This window comes from Nyctereutes procyonoides, unplaced genomic scaffold (genome assembly GCF_905146905.1).
Source record: "Nyctereutes procyonoides isolate TBG_1078 unplaced genomic scaffold, NYPRO_anot_genome, whole genome shotgun sequence".
Lineage (NCBI taxonomy): Eukaryota > Metazoa > Chordata > Mammalia > Carnivora > Canidae > Nyctereutes > Nyctereutes procyonoides.
In genome coordinates, this window is record NW_026575044.1 from 52,857,799 (window position 1) to 52,878,403 (window position 20,605).

Genomic DNA, 20,605 nt, shown 5'->3' on the forward strand with positions numbered 1-20,605 from the left:
ACTCTTGGCCACATCTTGTTGGAGGGGCTGGAGGCATGACCGGGATACATCTAGTGGGTAGCTGGAAATCCGGGCCGGTCCTGGTATCCAGGACAAGGGGGCATCTGGGTCAGCCATCTGCACCGCCCCAGGAGAAAAGCCTCAACTCCTCCAGCATGGAGCGAGGCAACGGCAGCGGCTTTGATTTCTGGAAGTTTTTTAGAGCTGGCCCAACCTGCTTTGGGAATGTCGGTCAGGCCTGGGTGTAAGTGCGTACATGACTAAAAAGGTAGGGGAAGCAGCACCAGGCTCTGAGAACTCAGGGATCTTGCTCCAGGGAGCCTGGAGCCAAGAACTCAGGGGTCTTGCTCAGGGTGTCCTCAGGGACTGTATGATCCCCAGGTCACCTCTTTCCATCTCCGTCTCTTCTTCAGGCCCTGTTTTAGGGAAGCTAAGTTCTCTTTGGAAAGAGCTCTGGTAGTGGAGAAGCTCTGGGCCAGCTCTGGCATTGACTGGCCATGTGTCCCGGGCAGGGCACTCCAGTCTCTGTGCCCCTTTAAGATTGGGCAGGTGCCTGGCCTGAAGTCAGACTAGAGGACGCCCAGCTCTCTGAGGGCCACCGTGCCCTAGAACAAGCCCCGGGGGCACCTCCTTCCACATTCTGGCCTAATGGTCCGGCTGCACTTAGCACCCTGTCCACACCATGTCTTTCTCCCCGAACCCTGTCGGAGTGAGCAGCGCGATCCCCTCTCCAGCGGGGGTGAACTCTCCCCTACATGGCACAGCTAAAGCCTGGCGGAGGTGATGTGAGGCCAGGGCTGGTTCTCCTGAACCACCTCATGTGGGCCTCAAGCACAGAGCTTGGAACGTGGGCTCTGGGTCACCCTTTCACAAGATGGTGAGAGCTGGGGAATCCCCGGGTGGCTCAGCGGTTTAGCGCCGCCTTCAGCCCGGGCCCCGATCCTGGAGTCCTGGGATCGAGTGCCACATTGGGCTCCCTGCATGGAGCCTGCTTCTCCCTCTGCCTGTGTCTCTGCATCTCTCTCTGTGTCTCTCATGAATAAATAAATAAAATCTTAAAAAAAAAAAAAGATGGTGAGAGCTGTCGGGGAACCGTTTAGTCCTCAAGGTCACTGTGAGCATGGCAGGCACTTGTGTTTGTGACACTGTCCTGAAAAGCTGACTGCATCCAACAAGTGCGCATTAGGGGAAGCTCTGTGGTTTTTTTGTGCAGACCTCCCGGCACCTTCCGGATCTCACAGCTGAAAGTTCACGCTTCCTCAGGCGCTGCTCGAAGTGTCCTGGCAGCCGGGGCCAGTGCTCAGCTGGAGCCCTGCCTCCCGCTCGGGGAGCAGGTGGGGGCAACACCGGGAGGTGCCGGGATCACGCGGAGGGAACGTGTGGGGGCAATCCCGGTCACTGCCCTCGAACGGTGCCACTCCCTGCCATGAGCTCAGGGGCACAGGGCGCCCAGGCAGGAATGGGGGGGCTCCACGAGGCCATCATCCAAGAGGGCTGCCTTCTCATCACCCCTGGGGGAGGCAGAAAGCGTAGCCAAGGCCTCTCGTGTGCTGCGTTCTGAGTTTATGGCACTGGGAGTGACGTACTGTTGGAAGGGCCAGCTGCCGAGTCTGAGCAACACTGTGAAGTCAAGTGCGCAGGGTTGTCGCATGGAGTGGCAGAGGGGATAGGTCTACAAGGTGCCAGAGAGGGGTCCTGAGCTCTGCTTCAGGGAGCACCCACAGCGGTGCAACAAGCACCCCGCTTCCCATACACGGAGGCTTCAAAACCACTTACAGATACCCCTCCCTTCTCTCACGTTGCTCTATTATCTTCTTCCTTTTGCAAAACACAAAAATGTCCTCTGACCCCACCTCCCCTGAGTTGACAAGCTCTTCCTTCCCTGTTGCCTTTCACAGAAACACTTCTCCAAAGACTCGTCCACACTCACATCCTCACCCCAACTGCCACCCCCGCCTCCTGGTCATTCCTCCATCTACTCCATCTATACCGTCTCCCCGGGTGACCCCACCTGGTCCCCGGCCTTGAGCACCAGGTACACACTGACACTTCATACAATGCTCGGCTCTGTGTCCCCAGGGCCAGCCTCATCTCGATTTTCAGGCACTTGTACCCAAGCAACAGTGGGACAGTTCTCTGGGGACACACACCGGGTCACCCAAACAGGAAAAAATCCACCTCCTGGTTTCCACCCCCCTCAATTCTCTTCTAGCGCTCCCCATCACAGAAAATGGTGCCACCAGGCTGGTGAACCAGGAGCCCACGTCACTTCCTCCTTTCTCCAATATCTCATGTCAGCAGGTCCTGTTGATTCCCACTCAAAAATATAACTGGAATGCAATCCTCCTCTGCACCGTCACGGCTGTGATCTGAGTCACCAGCCTCTCACTGGATGCCACCAACAGCACGGTAATGAGCTCTCGGCTTCTGGCCCCCAAGGGTAGCCAGGATGACCTTTTAAAGTGGGTGATGGTACTTGGTAGGGCAAGTATACCACTGACCTCTTGCTTCTCAAAAGTTTCTCGGTTATTCTTATTTATTTATCTTTCAGATGAAACTTAGAAGCAAGTATTTTTTTAAATAAATAATTTAATGGTAAACCAATCCAGACCAAAGATCCAGTCATCCAATTAATATTTACCAGAGGTCTCCTCCCTGCAGGCAGTGTTCTAGATTATGAATTACGGAAATCTAAGTTAATAATAATTCCCTTTGGAGAGCTTTTTCCCCTTCCTATAAACCCAATAAATCAAAACCGGCATTTAGTAAACAGAAGTGTGGGGAGTTATGTTCTGTTTACCAAAGGCCCTGTCACTCTAGGTGGTACAAGCGGTGTAGCCATGCTGGCGCGTTGGAGTTTTGTTTTGCTTACAGAAGTTCCAGGGTGGTGTTCTTTGGCAGGGCAGTGGGCACAGCCACGCACGCGGGTCTCTTACCTCCCTGAGGCAGGTGTAGATGGGGCAGACGAGCACACGGAAGGGCTCGCCCGTGCTGCTGCGCATGGTCCCAAACACTTCACACAGAAAGGTGATGAAGCCAAGCCAGCGCTCCACATCCTGCTGTTGAAGCTCCTCCCGCACTGTGAAGTCCTTCTGTGGAGGCACAAGAGACTGAGTCAGCCTTGCTTGGATGTGGTACCTACTGTCCAAAGGCTGGCTCTGGGCAACTGGTCAACCCCATGCTTTCAGTAAGGAGGGAGGGGTGCCTCTTGGCTGGAGTGTGAATGTGGGGGCTTACTCGTAGGTGTTAGGGCCACTTTGACTTTTGGCCACAGCACCTTTTCTTCCATTCCCAGATTGGGGGCCCCTCAGCCTTGCTCCACTGATCCCAAAGCTGAGATGGGGGAGTGAGATGAAGGGCAGATGACACCTTTCCCAGAGTTATCATCTCCCCCATGCAACTCCCTGTGCCTAAACCACTTCCCTTTGCTCTAATCCCCAAAGCATGCCCTCTACACGACGGAGAGTAACCAGAGTATTGTCTTGCATGTCAGCAATTAGTGACCGAGGCTCATAATGGCCCTAGCACCGGGCTAGAGGCAGCTATGGCCCATGCCTGCAAGGGGCTTAGAGATAGTAGGAGGATGAGAGGCATTCATTCATCCTCCTCAAAAGCAGTATTGCCCCATTGTGTGCCAGGCACTGTATTAAGGACTAGGAAATGCCATGTTCACTCATAACTGTGATACAAGAGAGAAGGTACTAAAGCCACTGCGGGGTTCCAGGTGAGCTCAGAGGCAGTTGTCACTCAATGGGAAATGAAGGCCATGAAAGAGCTAGGATTCTGACACAGTAATATGGGGCATCTCAGGTGGAGAGAACAACGATGTGGGGAGGGTAACATGGGTGTTTGGGAAATAAGCAGGTATAACATGGTCTGGGTCCTGCACAGGTGGAGTAGAGAGGGAAAAAAAAAAAAAAAAAAACAGGAGTCAGGTCTGAGAAAAGGAGTGGGGTTAGAGTATGGATAATTGAACCCAGCCAAGGAGCTGCTGCATTCTGTGATGGTTGGCAGAGGTTTGGGGTGGGTCATGAAATGCCACGGTCATATCTATGCTCCTTATGAGGTTAACATGGCACAGATGCAGAGCCCAGGCCAGGAGGCCACCGCAAAAGCACAGGCTGAATGAAACCTGAGCTGTCTGGCATTTGGGAGATAAGAACCTGCGGTAGGTTAGACCATAGTCAGAAATCAGTTTCCCCTGTCTTGTCTTTGGGTTTGGCCATATGATTTGCTTTGGCCAACAGCAGGAGGCAGAAGCGACAGGGTGCTTGTTCTTTTTTTTTTTTTTAAGATTTTATTTATTTATTCATGACAGACACAGAGAGAGAGGCAGAGACACAGGCAGAGGGAGAAGCAGGCTCCATGCAGGGAGCCGGACGTGGGACTCGATCCGGGGTCTCCAGGATCACACCCCAGGCCAAAGGCGGCGCTAAACCGCTGGGCCACCAGGACTGCCCCAGGGTACTGGTTCTGATCTGAGGCTGTAAGAAGCCTTACGTAGTTACACTTCCTCTCCTAGGTTCCTCCCATTGCCATGAGAAGGCCACCTGTGGGCTGGTCTGATGGTCCCAAAGGGAAGGTGAGAGGCATGTGAAGCAGGGCCCACCCAAATCTAGACTAGGTCAGGTGGTCACCAGCCAACTCGCACATGCAGGATCTCTCTGCAACACAACATCCACTCCTTCCTAGTGCCACTAGGACTTCTGCGCTTGCCTGTTGAGCAGCACCCGCTGCCTGGTACAGGATGGTACCAGTGACATTGTCAAGACAAAGAGTCACCAAGGGATGGATTTCAGGGTTGATGGAGAAGGAAGACTCAAAGATGACACCAGGATTCTGGATCTGGGTGACTGTGCCACCAGGAGGACACGGGAGGGAACAGGCTGTCAACGTGCCGTGTGCCATTCCCACTGTCCAGTACCCTTTCCCACTGCTTATTTTGGCAGAGCACTCTCCTGGATGACAGCATCTCAGAATCTCCAGAGAAGGAAGGCCCTCAAGGAAGACTGGGTTAACGTCTGTCCCTTGTGACGGTAGTGCCATCCAGAAGCCTAAAAGGGCAGATAGCACCTCCGCCTCCTTCTCCTCCGCTGGCCAATTTGGAGCTGGATGTGAAGATCACCAAGAGATGTCCCTCCAGTCCCTGCTTCTGATGAGCCTGGGTCATGACTTATTAGTTTCAGAGTTTGACCAGTTTAAAGTGTGTGTGTGTAAAAACGGGGAGCCGCAGCCTACTATCGAGCCCCAGACACTGAGGCAAGTGCCCCAACTGTGGTATCTCATGTAATCACCGCAATGATCCCACAAGGCAGGTCCTACTATTGCCCCATTTTATAGACGATGAATCTGAGGTTAGAGAAGTTCCCCAGCTTGCCCACGGCTATGTGTAAATGGCAGAGCAGGGATTTGAACCTGGATCTGGCTACTCTGGATCCCAGCTTTTTCCGAACCCCTTCTTTTCTCCTGGTGTATTTTTTGCTTTGTTTTGTTTTAAATATTTTATTTATTTATTTGACAAAGAGAGAGAAAGCACAAGCAGGGGTCCAATGTGAGGCTCGACCCCAGGACCCTGGGATCATGATTCAAGCCAAAGGCAGACGCTTAACGACTGCACCACCCAGGCGTCTTCTCCTGGTGTTTTTAAAATGAAAAAGCGGTACCTGAGAGCTCAAGCACATACTCACTTTCTGTCTGAATTTTCCACTAAGCCATTTGTTCCTACCGCCTCAGCAGGTCCACTCAAGCTGGCAGATCTCAGGAGCTCCATGCCAATCCTCAAGCCTCCTGCCTCCCCATTCACTTCCCACTGAGATGTCTACCTGTGTTCAACTGGAGCTCTCCCACCCTGGAGTCTGAGACAGGGCAGTGTCCCTAGAAGAGTACCCTGGGTTTAGCCAGGGACTCCAAAAGTAGTGGGGTCTCCTTCCTAGTACTAAGGCTGGAGCAGAGAGCCTACAGGGGCTGCCCTGTGGTGTTCTAGGTACCTGTGAATGAATGAATGACTTTGCCCACCACCCTATGGCCTACAAAGCACCTGGACTGCTGGCCCTGAAGTCATGAATCTTTAGGTAGTTCCACCCTCATTAACCTGTGTTTATCCCACTATATCCTTATGTGGTCAGAGCAGAGGCAAGCCTTAGCACTCTCATTTTAGAATGGGGGAAACTGAGGCACAAAGCGGTTAAAAGACTTCACCGAGGTCACTTAGGGCTAGAATCTGAATGAGAACCTAAGCCCTACCATTGTTTACAAATCTGGGCTAAAGGTTTTCAGCCCTGGTTGCACACTGGAGTCACCCAGAGAAGCTTCAAAGCTATAGATGCTTGGATTCCACCCGCCACACAGAGGCTTGCTTGGCGGGCCATGGTGAGGCCAGGACACCAGTCAATTGTGGAAGCCCTCCAGGTGATTCCAGTGAGTGGCCATGGCTGAGAACCACAGCTCTGGGCTTTTATAAGGTGCTGAGTTGGGAGTTAAAATGGGGCCCCTCTATCAGTGCCTGCCTTGCCCTTTCCTCATCTCCCATAAAAATACCCATGCTGTCAGACAGAAGAAATCCCCACAGCAACACTGAGATGGAAGATAACAGTTCGCCAACAGCCTCCTCACCAGACTCCAGAGATAATACCACTAACTAAAGTGCTGTCGCCAAGAAGCCCTAGTTGCCCAGAGCAGCTTGGCCTCCTCCCCAGAAGACCAAAGGTTAGGGGTAGATGGGAAGTAGCTTGACCTTCAGCCTCTCTCTGTCTGCCCCTGGTACTTGCAAATGTTTTAAAAATGATTACATCTGATCAGAGAATGAGAGCATGACTCACTTTCCTCCTGATAACTGGTGGCATCGAGAGAGGATTCTGTTTGGGGCTAGCAAAATGCACTAGAAAATGGATCAACTGCTAAATGTTGGAAATCAGACTTAGGATGGGCACATTCGAAGCCATCCATGGAGGTGGAGACTCTACTCTTGCTGCAGCAGACATCGAGAATTCCAAGAATGATCCATATGGTTAACCCCCAACCCAAACCAAGCCTTTGTCTTTCAAGGGTAAGGGAAGAGAAGAGCATTATGCCGTCTATGGGAAAGTCCTGCACAGCTGAATAGGGGGCTCTTGAAGACCTAATGGAAATGCAGTTTTGAAAATGATAACAATATATCAAGAATAAATAAAGTTAAAAATTCCAGTGTAAACCAAGTGGGTTGGGGCACTTGGGTGGCTCAGTCAGTGAAGCGTCTACCTTTGGGTCAGGTCATGATCCCGGGGTCTTGGGATTGAGTCCTGCATCAGGCTCCCTGCTCAGCAAGGAGTCTGCTTCTCCCTTCCGTTGCTTGTCTGAGCTCTCTCTCTCTCTCTTGTTCTCATATAAATAAATAAAATCTTAAAAAAAACACCAAAACATGGGGGCTTTTAGGTCCGTAAGAACAATGGTGTGGATTCTGTGACATGTGGAGAGGCATTCAAAAGAAGGGATCCTGTCTTGTGTGATACGGAAGTTGGCCTTTGGGGAGGATGGATAGGGACCAGAAGAACAACAGCAACAGGAGAGTGTGAGCTGAAGGCAGTGAACGGCAGAATGAGCATAGCAGGAAAAGTAGCACATAAGATAGACTTGGAGAATAACCAGAAAGTTGAACACAAGGATATACCGATGAAAAAGAAGAAAGAGGGGAAGACTGAGTGGATAGGCGTCTGACCTATGAATTGCAGAGGCTTTCAGAAAGGATCTCAGAATACATGGAATAAAGAGACCAGAGTGAGACACTTTGAGTTGAAAACCAAAAGCCAAAGAAGAACAGGTTCTTCAGGTAGAAAGGGCTCACAGTGTCCCAGGGCCCCACCATTGATACTTAGCAGGAGAACTTTCTTTTTTTAATTTCAAGAAAAAGAAAAATTCTAAAAACAGCTTGGAAGGGGTGGGGTGGGGGAAACCCCTAGGTTTCTCACAAAGGAACAGAAATGTGGTTGGCCTTATATTTCTGTATTTGATGTTAAAATTCAGAGACTTCGAGACAACATCTTCACTTGTTTGAGGGGGAAAGAACACAGGCAGCTGTGAGTGAGAGCAGGAGAAACACATCTTACATAAGCAAAGGTTTTTAAAAGTCCTACCTATGGGCTGATCTTAAAAAAACAAATCAAACTGGTACAGCCACCATGGAACACAGTATGACGATTCTTCAAAAAATTAAAAATGGAGTTACCATCCGATCCAACAATTCCACTTCTGAGTGTATACCCCAAAGAACTAAAAGCAGGGTCCTGAAGAGATTATTTGTACACCCATGTTCATCGCAACACTGTTCATAACAGCCAAGAGGTGGAAGCAACACAAGTGTCCATCAATGAAGGAATGGATCAACAAAATGTGCCACGTGTATACAACAGAATATTATTCAGTCTTAAAAAGGAAGGAAATTCTGGTATATGCTACAACACAGGTGAGCCATGAGGACATTATGCTCATTGAAATATGCTAGCCACAAAGTGACACATACTATACAGGTATCACAGAAACAGAAAGTAGAATGGTGGGTTCCAGGTGGCTGGGGAGAGAGGAGACTGGAGAATTGTTTAATGGGTTAGTTTCAGTTCTGTAAGGTGAAAAAACTTTGGAAATTGGGTATCTAATAATGTGATTATACTTCACATGACCGAACTGCACGCATATAACCGGTTAAGATGGTAAATTTTATTTATGTGGTGTTTTCTTTTGCCACAATAAAAGATAATCTAAAAATTTAAAAGCTTTCTTAAATTCATGCTCAGCCAATCAAATTGAGACTCAATTTGAGGAAATCATGGTATAGAAGGACTAGAAGTGGAAACTGAAACCAGGTAGGCTTACAAAGTTAAAACAAAATAAGTAATTACAACTTTGGTTGTGAGACAGAATCAAAAGCTGAAAATGGTCCTTGAAAGAGAAGTTATTTAATATTTAAATGTAATTTGAAAAGACTTTATAGTAGTAGTGATTTAATAACCTAAGATAAACTTCTGAAGACTAATGCATACTGGTGGGAGAGGAAGAGAAGATTGTAAAGCATACACATTTCATAATTTAGACCATAAGGATTCAGAAGTTGTTGTTTCTTTCTCAAGTATGGTAATCATAGAAATAGAAGTTAAAGAACATCTTTAAAAGTATTAAAAGCAAACACTAGTACCTAAAAACAGGATATGTAAAATAAATGGGTAAAAATAATTGCGGGCAAATAGAAATAAAGTTAAAACACTTGTAAAATCAAAGTAGTTTTCAAGATAACAATCATTAAATAAAATTAAAAAGGTTACATATAAATAAATTACATTCATAATAGGTAGCAAAAAAGATTATACCCTGCATAGCATAGACTCAAAATACATAAAACAAAAACTATTGAAACACAAGAAGAAAATAGGAATAATAGTCTCTGGAATGAAACCACTAGCATTCCACGACTGATAACAATATTTAATCACTTAGCTGATTTAAGTAACGTAATTAATAAGACTAAATTGAAAGTAGCCTCATGTAAGCTATGATTTACTCTAGATTTCAAAGCACAGAAATTCTACAGGTCACACACTTGGGTCAAGAATTAAGAACAATTAAAAAAATAGCCAATTACTCGGGTGTTTAAAAATAGTCTCCCAAAGCGGACGCCTGGCTGGCTCAGTTGGTTAAGCGTCTGACTCTTGATTTCAGCTCAGGTAATGATCTGAGGGTCGTGGGATTGAAAGAACATTGGGCTCTGCACTAGGCATGGAGTCTGCTTACGATTCTCTTTCCCTTTGCTCCCCGCTCTCTAACAGGAAAAAAAAAAGTCTCCCAAAGAAAGAATAAATACATAATCAAATTTATGATAATAGATTAGGAAATAGTGAGTTATAAAAACTCACGGACATGGTCAAAGCTATAATGAAAGATAAGTTTATAGTTTTAACTATTTTGGCTGTTAAAAAGAGGAAGCAAATACATCTCCTAAACCTACGCTGTCCAATATGGTAGCCACCAGCCACATATGACCACCGAGTGCTTGAAAGGTACCTATACAAACGGAGATGTGCTCTAAGCTTAAAATAGACGAGAGTGCTTGAAAGTTTAGTATCAAAGAACGTAAAATGTCTCCTGTTGTGAAAATATCAATTCCATGATGAGATTTTGGATATACTAGGTGAAATAATATACATTATTGAATTTGAAATTACATATGGAGGGACACCTGGGTGGCTTGGTCAGTTAGGCATCTGACCCCTGATTTAGGCTCAGGTCATGATCTCAGGGTCATGGGACTGAGTCCCAAGTTGGGCTCCATGCTCAGCAGACAGTCAGCTTGAGATTCTCTCTCTCCCTTTCCCTCTGCCCCTCCCTCCACTCGAGCTCCCCTCTCTCTTTCAAACAAATAGATAAATAAATCTTAAAAAAAAAAAAAGAAATTACATATGTAGATCCCATTATACTTTTACTGATTTACTGACTCAAAAAATTAGAAAGCCACCAGTAACTAAGGAAATATATGAAAGGACATAATACAGATAAAGCAAAAAACTAATTAGTGAGAAAACAGAGAAAGCAAATTATGTAAAATCAAGAAAGAAGAAACAGAAATAAAATTAGAAATGTACTCAAAATATTGAAAAAAAGATATATAGTAGATAAAAAGCAATAAAAAGCCATTTACAATTCTAGGCTGATGATTTTGGAAAAAAATGATAAAATGGATGTTTTAAAAAATAAATATCATCAAAGTTTACTAAAAAAAAAATCAATAAAAGGCCAGAAAAGGCTAAAAATCATAATACAAAATGAAAAGTTCTGAATTAGGAGGTCTCTATACTTATGATTTTTATGGATAAGTTGATTCAAATTTTCTTTTTCTTTCTTTTTTTTTTTAAAGATTTTATTTATTTATTCATGAGAGACACAGAGAGAGAAGCAGAGACACAGACAGAGGGAGAAGCAGGCTCCATGTGGGGAGCCCGATGTGGGACTCGATCCTGGGACTCCAGGATCACGCCCTGAGCCAAAGGCAGACGCTCAACCACTGAGCCACCCAGGCGCCCCATGATTCAAATTTTCAAAAAATTAGATGGCTGCTCTGCTATGTAGGCTGATCTAGAACAGAAAAAAAGATAAGTTTTCCTTGATTGTAAATTATAAATAAGGAATTCTATGGGCCTATCTCTCTAATATGAGTAGATGTGAAAGTCCTAAATGACATGCTAGCAAACAGAACTATTATAACCAGGTAGATTTTATCCCAGAAAGGCAAGGATGACTTAGTATTAGAAAATCTATAAACATAATAAATTATATCAATAGGCCTGATTAAAAAATTGTAGCAACATCCATGACCCTTGGAAGGAAGAAGATCAAATGATTTGATATGATTATACAAATGAAAAACCCAAGAGAACTCTCTAATAAAGACTAGAATTAGCATGAGAGTTTAGCCACAAATTAATTAATAAGAGTATTTAGATGCAAAATTAATGTATAAAAATCAACAGCTTTTTAATTTTATTTTTTTAAGATTTTAATTTATTTGTTCATGAAAAACACAGGGAGAGAGAGAGAGGCAGAGAAACAGGCAGAGGGAGAAGCAGGCTCCATGTAGGCAGCCTGATGTGGGACTCAATCCTGGAACCCCAGGATCACGCTCTGGGGGTGAAGGGAAACCGTGAACTGCTGAGCCACCCAGGCGTCCCTCAACAGCTTTTAAAATGATAGGATTAACCGGGGAGATATTTTAGTGCACCGAAGCTCATTTATTAGCGCAATAAAAATACTCACCTAACATTATTTAGGAATGTGCAAAATTTCTATGTAGAAAATTCCAAAACCAAACTGCCAGATTTGGACAAAGTGTTCAACAAATGAAGAAACACACAATATTCCTTAATGGGTAGACAGCATTGTCAAAATGGTGATTCTCCTTGAAATAATTCATAAACTGGGATGTAATCCCAGTTTGTACTCCATATTCCAACGGGAACTTTTTGGAGGGAAACAGGGAATGGAAGCTTGAAAGAAATAGTCCTTAAAATAATTTGAAAGAGTGATGCAACGGCGGGGGCCGGGGGGGGCGGGCGCCTGGATGGCTCAGTTGGTTAAACGTCTGACTCTTGAGTTTGGCTCAGGTCATGATCTCAGGGTCGTGACATGGAGCCCTGAGTCCTGTTCTGCACTGAGCACAGAGCCTGCTTAAGATTTCCTCTCCCTCTCTCCCTCTGCCCCTCCCCACATCTTTCTCTAAAAAAAAAAAAAAAAAAAAAAAAAGAGTAATGGGGGAAATAGCTAAAATCAAAATTGTAAAGAGTCATACTATTTTTCACCTATCCTGAAGTTTTACTAATGAAAAGGGTGTGGAACTGACATAAGAGTGGACGGCTAGATCACATAGCCTAGAGACACATCCAGCATCCGTAAGGATTTATCACACGGCCCCTGGAGGACCACCAATCAGTGGCAAAGAGAGCACTATTCATTCGAGCAACACTGCAGGTACAGCTGTCTAAGTCTGGGGGGTGAGGGGGGTAATAACTCAGAGTCTCTCTCCACACTGAGCCCTAAAATGAATACCAGATGGAATAAAGAGGTAAATGTTAAAGAAAAAAAAGAAGACAAACCATAAGAATTTGAGGAAAATGTGACAGAGAATCTAATTTTTGGTTGGAGAGGGGCTTTCTACATTAGCAACAAAGGAATGCATCAAAATACTGCAAACACGCTTAGGAGGCAATGAATGTTCTGGGAAAAATGTTTGCAATAAACGTGACAAAGGGCAACAGTCTTTATCTATAAATAGCTTGATCAAATTTGTAATAGAAGTACTAAATCCCTCATGGACAGATGGGGAAAGGCCATTAAAAGATAATTCATACAGCAAAACATAAATTGCTGATAAATAAATGAAAACAAATTAATTACATCTCAGAAGCAATCCAATGAATGAAAATAGTATTTTTTTCCCTACTTACTCTATTAGTAAATTAAAAACCGGTAATTGTCAATCCTGAGGATGATGCAGTGAAGCAGACACTCTCGTATATGCACAGTGCAAACTGGTTATATTTTCCTAAAAAAATCTTAAAATAAGCCTTCAAAGTGTTCTTCCTGTTTGGTCTCGTACTTGCACTTTGGGAGAATTATTGTAAGGCAATAATTAAAAGTAACAGGAAAAATAAACTTAACACACACACACACAAATTCAACAACCTAAGTATCCAACAAGAGGGGAATGATTAGGTACAGGATCATCCTCTTACCCGTTAAAAATTAGGTGTTTCTGAGATGTTTATACCAGCACGGGAAAATGGCTATATGACACGAAGAAAAGCAAAAGCAAAATTGCATGTACTGTATAATCTCCTCTGTGAATTTTTTTTTTAAAGGGAAAAGATGAGAAACACCCGAGGTCTTCACAGTTGCTATTCCTCAGCAGATGTGAGAGTCTACTCTGTATGAATTTACGGATGACGTTTATTATTCTTTTTTCTTTTACTTTTTATTATTTTCTGAATGTCTGGTTTTCTGCGAACATTTCATTTCATAATCAGAAAAACAGCTCCTTAGGAAAAGTTGACAGGTTGTGACCCTTTCCCCCCGATTTTTTTTTGCACGAGGACAGCGGAACGCCTGCGGTGATCCACGGCCTAGCGTGGACTCTCGCTGGAAGTGGGAGGAAATGGGTGTGAACATGCCCAACTCGGAGGCCAGCACGGCCCAGCCGCGTGTCTCCGCTGGGCGCCTAGGCTGTAGGCTGCCAGCTTGTCCCTCTGGAAGCAGGAGCCTCCTCTGCAACCGAAACCAGCCTCCCCTGGCTCCCGGCTCCGCCTTCCACCTCGGTCCCCTCCCGTCCAGGACCAGCGAGGGGCCTCAGCCTGTGGCAGCCGTTTCAAAGCCGGGCATTTGGCTCCAGGTTCCCATCTGACGGGCAGGCTCCCTCCCGGCAACCCCTAGTGTCTTTCCCAAAACTTTAAGGCTACCATTTAAGCCCCGTTTCCTGCCTAAAACTATTTATTGACGTACTGCTATTTCCTGCACCGACCACATCAATAAGCCCTGAAAGCCATTCAGTGTCTCAGGTTTCTCAAGGGATTCTGGGAAGTTCTTCCCCACTCTGGATAACCACGTGAACTCTGGCGTGAGAGAGTCCTGCGGTCAAGCCCCAAACAGCTGCGTGCAGGCAGAGGGGGACCCCTCCCAGCCAGGGCATCGGGGAGACACTGCCCCGACCAGGGAGGGCCTGAGGCACAAGGGTCACGGCGTGCTGGGCCGCTGCCCGGGAAGGACGGCGGCCCCTCGAGGGCGGCAGCCCCTCCAAGGCCTGCAAGCTCACCAGCATTCCCTTCTCCTTCTTCTGCAACAAATGACCAGGGGAAGCGTGCCCATGCCCACTCCCCGTCCCCGGCGACTCTGGTTTGTTTCTGGGCAGAGAGGTGGCCGGGGCGGCCGTCGCCCCAGGGCTGAGGAGAGCGCGCGCTTTCATGGACTTCCGGCAGGAAGCTGCTTTTTCCTGGAGAAGGTGGGATGAGATGTGAGAGGGACAGGCACGGAGGAGCTGGTGACAGCCCAGCAGCAGTGAGCTGGCCTTGGCCCTCCTTGGAGGCTGTTAGTTGGAGGATTTGAAAAGAGTATTTGATGGGATTCTTTATACTGGAAGGATGAGAGTCGTTTTCAAACAGGAGCTGCCCTATTTTTATTCGGCTCAAACTTTCACTTCCTCCGGGTCTCCACTTCAAGGTCAGCTCCTCAGGGAGGTCCCCCCAGCACGCTCTCTAAAGTAACACCCTCCAGGGGCAGAGGCAGGGGAATGCCCAGGCCTCGAGCTTGGCTGGAAGGAACCCTAGAGGCTTGCTGGACCCACCTCTGCTAGCCCGAGACCGAGAATCCCGGGGGTGCCATTTCCTGGCCTTTCCTGGGACCTTCTGGCTCCCTGAGATGCCTCTGAATCCTGATGGAAAGGGATTCAGGGAAGTTAAGCCACCTTCAAGCTGGTTTCGGTGACTTCAGACCAAAAGAACCCATCAGTGTAACAACAGGGATTGAACAATGGATCCCAGAGGTCCAGGCAGGAGGAGGGAACGGGGCTTGGAGCCAGGGATCAGGGCGCAGAGTGGGTAAGAGAGCGGGCGAGGCCGGCTGGGCATGCTTCCAGCACAGTCTTGGGTCAGCAGGGAGGAGAAGGGAGAAAGGACTGTCTGGTAGCCGTCTGTGTCTTGGGCAGTCCTCCCTGGGCAGCCTACCACCCTGCCTCTCTCACTTGGGGCAGCATCATGCAAAGGTCACCCAGGGCTCGGTGTCACTTGGACTAGGTCAGAGAGACTTTCTTGGCTTTGAGGAGTGACATGGGCAGTGTATCTGGTGCACAATAGGTTCCTAATAAGTGGCAGACAGACTTCTTGGCCATTGGATCCTGGGTCATTCTGTCCCCCAGACCTGGCCGCCCCCACCCTGCTGGCAGGCTCTGTGTGCAGCCCCCACCGGGAGGTATGCTCACCAGGCTGCCCCCACAGCTGGCCACCACAGCCACACCGTGGCCACAGCAGCTAGTCCTGCTTTGAAGTCCGGCCCTGGGGATTGAGCCACAACTTGACCCTGGAACACCAAGAATCTGACCAGCAGGTCACTCAGGCCCTGGCCACAGCCTGCTGTGCCTTCTGGAGGGCAAGTCGCCCCTGAGCCTGGCTGAACATGGCGCTCCAGCTTGCACCCCAAGATGGGTCGCCTGCCTGCAGCTCTGATGTCTGCTGGGCCCTGTACTGCTCCTTGCCTTGGGGCATGTCCTTGCCCACTGCAGGCTGGACTTTCCCCGGAATATCCCTGACTTCCTCGGTGCACAGACCAGGCATCCACCCACACGTGCTCAGGCCCCTGGTGCTCGCACTCCACGCTGCTCTCTGCTCCACGCCCAGACACGGTCAGATCATGCTCTCAGCCGGCAGTGACAGACACCCCAAACTAGCAGGCTTATGGGAGGGGTGGGGGCCCAGGGACGCAGCCGGTCCACGAGGCTCAGACAACGGTGCCAGAGCTGGCTCTCCCCACGCCAGCCTCTGCCAGTCTTGGTTTTGTGCCTTCCGAACACTCTCTGTCCTGCCAGGGTCTCCCTTTGTGTTGGCCAAGGGCCAAGACGGGGGTCAGTGCTCCCGATCTCTATCACGACAGCTTGTGAGCCACAGCCCTCCCTCCCGAGCGTCCACCCCACAGATCTCAGGGATGGATTCTGATTGGCCTTGCTTGTCACATGGTTGTCCCTCAAACCAACCCCTGTGGACACGGAGACGGGGTTCCCTCATCTGCCAGACCCTGCAGCTAGGCAGGTAGGGTGCTGCCCTGACCCCCAGACCACAGACGGAGCAAACAGCTGCCCACTGAAAACACAGACCCAGGTCTGCGACCGTCAGCGTGGCTTTCACACATGCCTGAAATTCTCTCGAGTGTCGTGTCAAATTCTCCACATGTTAGTGGTGACTCCCGCCCTCTGAGTCTCACCCAAAAGAACGAAGACAGAATAACACGATCGGATTATCCTGAATCTGCTCTGATCAACAGAGATGAAAATCACGTCCCAAACCCCAGCCCCTCAACTATTACTAATAAAAGAAAAATCAGCAAAGACATTCTCTGCCATGATGGCTTGCAGCACTGGGCCCAAAAATGCATCCTTCCTCAGGTGAAAGGAGCACGCAGGGGCTGGGAATGGCCCTCAGCCACTTGCAGTTGAATCTAGAACATTCTGGAGACATTTTCCAAGGTTCCCAGGGTGTGAGCACCCAGCGTATTTCTGGCTTGGCAAAATCAGGTCAGGTTGGCTCAGCTCTGCTGCTCCGCATGAGGGGGGCAGGAGCAGCAGCCCGGAGGTGCAGGGGGGAGAAGCTGAGAAGTTGGGCTCAATCAGTGGGAATTTTGTCTCACACTTATGCAGGCGTGAAGCCTCATTATCAGGCGAGAGGGAGCTAGCACCTGCTGTGGCTGTGGCCTTGAAAAGCCCTCTGCAGAGGTTGGAAGTTTTCCTCTCAGCTGAGCAGGGAGCGCGGGCTGGACTGTTTGACAGATGGGAAGACCGGGGGGGTGGGGGGTAGCAGGCATTCCTCCAGCCAGGGTGTCCTGGGGTTCATTCAGCCTTTGGAAGACACGTGTGGGCACCACGTGCCAGGTACGGGTGAGTTGGAGCACAGAGGTCTCCTAGGGCAGCCCCTGGGAACCAGACACTCAGTAGACCCTGCAGGACGTACCCTGGCTGCCAGCCTGACTTGGGTGTAATAGGACCACCAGCATTCATGGGCCACTTTTCTTTTCAAAGCACTTCCTACATATGTTCCTGGCTCTGCCTCACATATAGCATCTCATGCTTCTGAGGCTGGTAGGGCTGGGACCCAGGCCTCTGATTTGGCTTCTGGTGCCCTTTCTACCCCAAAGGTGTCCTGTTCGAAAAGGCTCCCCTACAGACAGGACAGATGCCTGCCTCTGCCCTGCCTTTTCCTGCCAGTCCCCCTGAATGAGAGGGCCCAGCTCTCAGTTCTGCAGAACTGCCATCCTGCCCAGAGAGTGGCCATGGGTTTGGGGGCATGTCATCACCGGGGTCTGCCCCCGTCTGGGTAGGTCTTTTTTTTTTTTATTATAGATTTTATTTATTTATTCATGAGAGTAGAGATGAGAGAGATAGAGAGAGAGAGAGAGAGAGAGAGAGAGAGAGAGAGAAAGGCAGAGACACAGGCAGAGGGAGAAGCAGGCTCCATGCAGGGAGCCTGACGTGGGACTCTATCCCACGTCTCCAGGATCAGGCACTGGGCTGAAGGCGGCTCTGTGGGGAAGGCAGGGCCATGCTCCAGGAGCGAGCTGACTGGGAAATAAAAGGGCAACCAGTCTCATTTGAGGCAGGTCACTGAGCGATTGTCGGGACTATCTGTGTCTCGGTTTCCTTATCTGTAAAATGGAAAAAGACTCTGCGACCTGTACAGGGTCAGCAAGGTGATGAAGTGATGAAGAGGTTTGTGAGCCCCTGGGGAAAAGCTAAGAACCCTCCCTGACTAGAAAGAGTCATGGTGCCCACGTTCTCCAATTTTAGGAACAAGGCATACAGGGGACAAGTACCCTGTCTAGGGGTTTCCATGTGAGGAAAGTGGGAGCTGGGGCCAGAACGTAGCTTGGGGATTCCTAGGGTCTGTTCCCAGAGTTTCTGCCTGGACCAGGTTCTCCTGCAGCCAGAACTGCTGCCTGCAATCCCACTGCTGAGCGCCAGGCCCACAGGCCACGTTTTGGAAGCAGTATGGAACTGAAGATGTGAAATCCTACTTTCAACGAGCAGCCCCATCACTTCTGAAACCATCTGGAAGGCTGGTGATAAAAATAGATGACTACACAGGCGTTATTAAACTATTTATAAAATTTGAGAAAACCCCTTGAAATGCTCACGAAAAGATTTGGCCTATAATGGGGATTCCAGAATGACTCAGCTTGAAGCCCAAATCCACCCTCGACTTTGAACTTTGCCACAGACAAAGTCTTCAAAAGTCACATTAACATTTATGGGGCATTATCCCTCAGGGAAGCAGTAATGGGGGTGCACACATCTTTTATCAAGCTGTATCCCAAAGTGTTTATTGGCCAACAGTTAAGCAATAACTAGGGGTGGGGTTCATGGAGGGGAACAGAGATGGACAAGGTCCAGTGGGCTCACAGAGGGCCCAAATCTGCACCCATGGATCCTGGATCCTGGCTCCTGCCCTGATTATAGAGACCACATCGGGGGTATGGATGTGGAAGTCATTGTGTCAGGCCTGCTATCTTCCAGCAAGATGTGGACAGAAGCCGTTTGCATCAGGGTCTGTCTGAACGTGCCCCTCTATTGCAACACACCATTCCGCCTGGTCCTACCCATGGGGACCTGATGTCTGCTCTGTGCCCAGCAAAGCAGGGGTGGGGGTGTCCCTGAAGGAAGTGTGCAAGTCTTTCCTGATGGGCCACGAGCTCCAGGTCACAGACCAGATGGGCCCTTATGCTGTTCCAAGGAGGCTCGGGCCGCCTATGGGGACGGGTGACCAGCGGTCGGGTGGGCAGACTCGGGGAGCCTCGTTGTCAGGCACAGCCCCTCTCCTGGATCTGTTTCACATGGTGGAGGATATGCCTGAAGTCAAGTTTCGAAAAAAAAAGAACACTGCTGCTAAAAGCATCGGAAAAACACTGGTGTATCAAGAGTACACACGATGGGCTCAAAAGCCAGAGAGGCCTGGGTGATGAGACTCCCAGGCAGCTCTTGGACCTGTGTAAGCCCTAAGACCTCTCGTGGCCTCACATCCCCACATGGGAAAGGGTCACAGGGCGTTAGACAGAGTGAGAGTGAAAACTGCCTGACCAGGGCGGATACTAGGTGGGTGTTTGTCCTCTTCTTGCTTCTTGGGCCTTCCCAAGTTAGGCTTTAAGAACAGCCACGCCAGGTACGACGGAATGGCCCGTCTGACCTTCTGCTCCTTAGCTAGTGTATGGTGGGAGTTAGAAACTGGTGGTGGTGGTGGGGGGTGGCACCTGTACCGAGGAGAGAGAACGGTGAGTGGTACTGACATCAGGTTACTGAGCAAGAGGGCCGGCGGGAGTGGGGGAGGCGTTCCATGGGGTGCTGATGTTCTGGCCAGCACGGGTCTCATGAGCTATTTTGTTTCCTCAGCTATGCTGCAAGCCTCTTGGTGTCTTCCTCCTCTCTTCTGCCTCCCTCTGTATTAGGCAGAGGGTAGAGCTAGGTATAAAACAGCCGTTTGGAGACTCGATGGCGTAATTTGAGAGAAGGCCTTCATGATACTTCTGCTGAAGGGTATGTTAACCATGAAATACCGGAAGAGTCGGGGAAGAAAAATCCATCTTGTCCCCACGCATCTTTACCCGACTAAGCTTCTTTCTCAGGACTGGGGACATGCTGGCCCTTGAAAAGCTGGCTCACATCTCCCCCTTCAGCTGTTGGCCTTCTCGTCTTCTCCCAGATGCCTCCTGCCTTCTCTGAGTAGAACCTCTACTTTGGTTACTGCCCCTTCGCTGTATCGTTGGCTCTCCTTCATGGCACATAACACAACTTGGAATGATACACTTGCTGGCTTATGTGTCCAGTGACTGCCTCTCCCACTTGGGCCGCAAGTACCACTCGGGCAGGGGAACTCTGTCTGCTTTATTCCCCAATATGCATCCAGTGACCAGGGCACAGTAGGCTCGTGGCAAGTAATTGCGGAGTACCTGAACAAATGAACGGGGGTCTCTGAGGAGGCAGGGCACCAGGGAGGGGAAACTGTCAAGGCCCAGGGGCAGGTGATCTTCTGGTTGCGATACCAGTAGGTAACTTCCCTGCTAGATCTGAGCGTGGTTTTAGTAAAAGGTCAGAGAGGGCATGAATATAAGATGATTCTAGATTCGGTTATAAAGGGAAGTTTCTTAGGGAAAAAGGTAAGTGCTAATAAGATGGGAAGCTCATTCTGTCCTCATTCAAGTATCTGCTCCTATTAAGGTGGATGGAAGAAAGGGATGATTCCTCATCAAAATGGGGTCCAACAAGAGCCAAGAAAGAAGAGAGAGCACTGAAACTGGGAAAGGGTGTGTTATCTTCCCTAAGAAATAATTTAACAGAAAGACCAGAAGA

The 20,605-nt window shown here is 48.7% G+C and overlaps 1 protein-coding gene across 6 annotated transcripts in view; it reads right to left on the reverse strand.

Annotated features, from left to right (window-relative positions):
• Positions 1 to 20,605, reverse strand: part of CTIF (cap binding complex dependent translation initiation factor) — a 283,936-nt gene that overhangs the window by 36,251 nt on the left and 227,080 nt on the right. For all 6 annotated transcript variants that reach the window (XM_055324229.1, XM_055324228.1, XM_055324227.1 and 3 more), the window contains one exon: positions 2,937 to 3,092. In XM_055324229.1, the coding sequence (XP_055180204.1) occupies positions 2,937 to 3,092 (156 nt within the window). The remainder of the gene's footprint in view (positions 1 to 2,936; positions 3,093 to 20,605) is intronic.